This window comes from the organism of the source record quoted next, unplaced genomic scaffold (assembly GCF_019419815.1).
Source record: "Pyrus x bretschneideri cultivar Hongxiangsu unplaced genomic scaffold, Pyrus_bretschneideri_v1 Contig30, whole genome shotgun sequence".
NCBI classification, from domain to species: domain Eukaryota; kingdom Viridiplantae; phylum Streptophyta; class Magnoliopsida; order Rosales; family Rosaceae; genus Pyrus; species Pyrus x bretschneideri.
Window position 1 is genome coordinate 3,120,642 of NW_025999613.1, and position 4,836 is coordinate 3,125,477.

The following is a 4,836-nucleotide window of genomic DNA, read 5'->3' on the forward strand; positions in this document are numbered from 1 at the left end:
CAGTTATTTGTGGTAGGGGTTGTTCGGATCGGATCTCGAACCCAAAAGCATAAAACGAATCACGAACAGATCACTTTCGACACAAGATTTTGAAAATCGAAAACGAACCAAAATTTAGGTGTTCCAAAAAGAGTTTCAGTATTTTGGTACAGTTCGGGATTGGGCCTTTAGATAACAATATCATGCACTTCATTCGATTCTTTAATTCATCCAAGCATATCACAGACAAAGCAAATGAGGTTTAATATCAGTGCGGCGACGGATAAATATACCTTCTCATTCTCCAATTTGAGAACCTTGTGACCTCTGCCACACTTTTGACCAACCGATCTGAGCTCTGCTACTGTGTTCTATTAACGTTTATTCCAATAGCTCCGAATCACAGTTCCCTGCATGGGACACAAAAATGCAGGCTTTAATTAACGTTTATTAAAGCCGACTAGTAGTGCACTTATTTTTCCCGATTCTTAAAACCAAAATGGAGTCCATTGCATTTCTCTTAGCCAAAAAGTTATCGACTCGAAGCAACCGACCAAGAGCCAAAATCAACCCCAATTTGCCACCTGGTAGGAAACGTGGAATGCAACTAGAACAAAACAGTAAGGAGTAAGGACCCCCTAATCCATCCTAAATCCACCGACATTGCCATTCATCACTCTGCATGCAAATCAACGTGTCAAACTCTCGTCCCACAATACCATGCACGTAGCAGCTACCACCGCACCCGACCTCCACGTGTCACACTCCCAGAACTTCACTGATTATATATACGACCACCTCTTGCCTTCCGGAGTACCAAAATAAACAGAAAAGGAGAGAAATCAAAAACTCGAAAACCATTCCAAGTGTTTGCTTGAAAAAAAAAAAAAAAAAAAAATTTCGTGTCTAATTTCGAAGTGCATTTTGTGGGTTTTCAATGGCGTCGTCCAAGCAAATGGAGGAGGAGACAGCTGCCAAAGCAGCAGCGAGGCTCGCTGCCCATGAACCGACAGACGTTAACAGAGGTGTTGTTAAGGAAGAGACGGTCAGGGTGGAGACTACTTATGTGACTGATGACCTGGGGAGGCCAATAGAGTTTGCGCAGCGCGATGAGAAGCCCGGTGTGCTCGGGTCAATGATGAAGGCGGTGACAGGGACTTTGGAGCATGCCAAGGAAGCTGTGGTGGGGAAACACCACGAAGAAAGTCAGGTTCAAGAGAAGGGCAGGGAGTATACCACCCAGAAGGGGAAGGGACCACTGATGCAGCCGGGGGGAAGATAAACAAGTATACTGGAGCCGCTGCAGATAAGGCAAAACAAACGGCGGAGAAGGCAAAGGAGAAGAAGGAAGCGGCTAAGGGGAAGGTGGGTGAGTATGCGGATTACACAGCTCCAAAGGCGAAGGCAACTAAGGACACTGCTGCTCAGAAGGCGAACGAGGCGGCTCAAAAAGCAAAGGAGACCAAAGAAACGGCTGCTCAGAAGGCAAAGGAGGTGAAGGATACAAAAATGGGAAAAGCGGGCGAGTATACAGACTATGCTGCTGAAAAGGCAAGAGAGAATAAGGGCACCGCGGCTCAGAAGGCGAAGGAGGCGAAGGATACAACAATGGGGAAAGCAGGCGAGTATACAAACTATGCTGCTGAGAAGGCAAGAGAGACCAAGGACACCGCGGCTCAGAAGGCGAAAGAAGCAGCAAACAAATCAATGGAGACAGCCTCTCAGTACAAAGACTATGCCGCTCAGAAGGCAAAGGGTGCTAAAGACACAACAGTGGGGAAAGCGAGCGAGTACACTAACTATGCAGCCGAGAAAGCAAAGGAGGTACAGGACACAACTGTGAACAAAGCTGGCGAGTACACCAACTACGGCACCGAGAAGGCAAGGGAGGCCAAGGACACAACATTGAACAAGGTGAAAGAGGCGAAGGACACAACGATGAACAAAGCCGGTGAGTATACCAACTATGCCACCGAGAAGGCCAAGGAGGCCAAGGATACAACGGTGAACAAAGCTGGTGAATATACCAACTATGCTGCTGAGAAAGCCAAGGAGGCCAAGGACACTACAATCAACAAAGCTGGTGAATATACCAACTATGCGGCTGAGAAAGCCAAAGAGGCTAAGGATGCGACGGTGGAGACGCTAAGGAAACCAAGGACTATACGGCAGAGAAGGCAAAAGAAGGGAAGGATACTACCGTGAGTAAGTTGGGTCAGCTCAAGGACACCGCTGCTGGCGCCGCTCAGAAGGCCGTAGAGTACTTGTCCGGCAAGAAAGAGGAGACCAAGCAGAAGGGTGTCGAGACTGCCGGGAAAACAAAATACATGACTTATGAGACTGCAGAGAAAACCAAGGTATAATTACTACTGATCAAAATTACTAATTAAGAATTAGTAATCTTGATTAACACAGGTACGCTTATATAAAGAAACGACATTGGATTTATCGTTTTATTAATGATCTAATTTGTGTTTTCTAGGAGAAATTGAGTGAGACTGAGGAGAAAGCGAGGAGAAAGATGGAGGAGTTGAACAAGGATGAAGATGCTAACAGGGCACGTGAGGCATGTGAGCAAGGGACTACGGGGAGGAGGACAATTCCCGTTGTGGAGAGGGTGGAGGTTGACGTTGCGGAGACGAGGCCTGGTGACGTGAGTCGTTTGGACGAGGAGGGGAAAGCGCGAGTGGAAGTCCGCATCGACGACGAGGGCAAAGTGCGCGTGGAGCGCCCTGGCAAAATGTGATCGCTTCCGGTGTGCGTAGCGGGGACCGGACTCCTTTGTAATGATTCGTACTTTAGTTTTTCTGTCGTATTTTGGGTATGCTGTCTTTTGGCTACATAAATTGGCTTCGTCCTCTGTATCATGTTCATGTAGAACATGATAAATTAAAATAAAAAAAAATAATAAAAAAAAAAGATAATAACTGGAGCCGAATTTTTTCACCTGTCAACGAGCCCATCAGCCTGAGAACAGCATTCAACGAATCCATCAAGCATCTTGTAAATTCGTAATGCAAGAGAGAGGAATTAATTGCCCATGACGATAGAAGTGAAGTTAATTATGTGATTTTGAGAGTGATTGGTTAGACATTGGCCATGTTTAAAATGTTTACGTAGTCCACATTTCGTATAGCCACGTGATTACTTGGGTGAATTAACAACGATTTGCACAAGTATCTTATGTAGTGGGCATTATCCAAATGAAGTCGAAGTTAATCTGCCTCATGAGTGTGTCATGTTATTTTGATGGCCTGCAACATTATTCACCTAAAATTGCTCATATCTTTGCTAATTATTATTTGAAGATAATGTTGCTAATCGTTCTGAATAGTTTTATGAATTTTGAGAAGAGTTGCATTATTCACCCAAGAGTTGCTAATTAATTCAACACAGAAGAGACATGCCGCATGGTTCCATTGGCTAAAACAGATTTACTCTCTTCATGTGCAACCAAATTAGAATGGTTTATTACCCTAGTTTAGACTAGTTTAATCACTTGTATATAAAAAAGGAAAAAAAAAAATCAATCCAATTGTGTTCTAAACGATATTCATCAAAATTACTGGGAGAATTTAAACTTTGATGCAAAAAGCAAAGCGTATTCTTCTAGCCAACTTAACTAAGCTCAAGTATGCACAATGTGATTCGACAAAAAAAAAAAAATGTGCACATTGTGTTTGCTAGTTTTTGTCTTTGTTCCTTTTCCTCGTATTATAACACGTGAAGTATTGCTTGAATAACTTACGCTTAGAAAAATCTCTCTCCTTGATAGAATTAGAAAATCACTTGAATAAGAAAACAATATTGTTTGTATTATACTTCGCTAACCTCGAAACTACCGAGCACCTGTCAACTTTATACTTTCGAAGACTAACTAAAGAATTCATGGTGAGGTACCTATAAATGCTAAAACACACGAGTTCCTCTTCAATCAAGAGACCAATAATCACAACATGACATGTGTCGACACCATAATAAAGCTCGTAGAGTCCTCCATTGACCGTGGACGAAAACATGGGACTCTCCTCAGCTATAAAAGAAGATCATTATCCCACAATTAATCTCTAATGCTATTATTCTACTTAATCAATTAGATTTTACAATTGTACATGACAAAATGTCAATGGGTGCGTTGCTGGGGATGAGGGGTGACGAAAGACTATTCATCTTCTGCAAAGAGGATTCTTTGGTCTAGAAAAGAAATCCTAGGAGTGAAGGTTGGATTGTTGGAAGCATTTGGTATTTATACACCTGTCCCTCAAATGCATCAAAATCCCTCACCCATTAAAATCCTAGCAAATCTTTCATATTCTCACAACACCTAGAATGTGTGGACTTTTTTAAAATCCTAATCAACTACAGCTGGATTTCGATGTATTCTTTAAAATTTTCTCAAATCCTAACTTGACTGCACCATGATTTTAGAATCTTTTAAAATCCTCTTTCAGAATTATAATTGACTACACCCAGATTTAAAGTCTATTAAAATCCTATCAAATCCTAATTTGACTACACCCCTCTTAAACCTTTGTATCATGTAAACTCTACATTATCAATGGGAACTCCTCTACCCTCGTGAACGTAGTTCAACTTAAGGTGAACCAAGTACATCATATGTTTGCTTCCCTACTTTTATCTCTTTACACACTACCCATACTTGATGACCAAAGCAACCTTGCTAAGGTCATACCTTGACACTTTATATTGTTCGAGAGTTGACCTGGTTTTGTGCATCAATATTTGGCGCTGTTTATGGGAACGACACCGACTCCTACTCTTACCAACTTTGTCAAGCTTATTTCCATCTTTCGTACACTCTCTTACGATCAAGCATCCATCTCCAATATAAGGAGT

General features: G+C 42.3%; 1 protein-coding gene across 1 annotated transcript; it reads left to right on the plus strand.

Annotated features, from left to right (window-relative positions):
• The first annotated feature begins 434 nt into the window (after positions 1-434).
• On the plus strand, positions 435-2,868 carry LOC103964436 (embryonic protein DC-8). Its single transcript, XM_048590051.1, is given in 5 exon segments — positions 435-1,229; positions 1,232-1,473; positions 1,735-2,062; positions 2,122-2,336; positions 2,462-2,868. Coding segments are annotated over 5 exon segments (1,362 nt in total). The 5' UTR covers positions 435-916; the 3' UTR covers positions 2,726-2,868.
• The last annotated feature ends 1,968 nt before the right edge of the window (positions 2,869-4,836 follow it).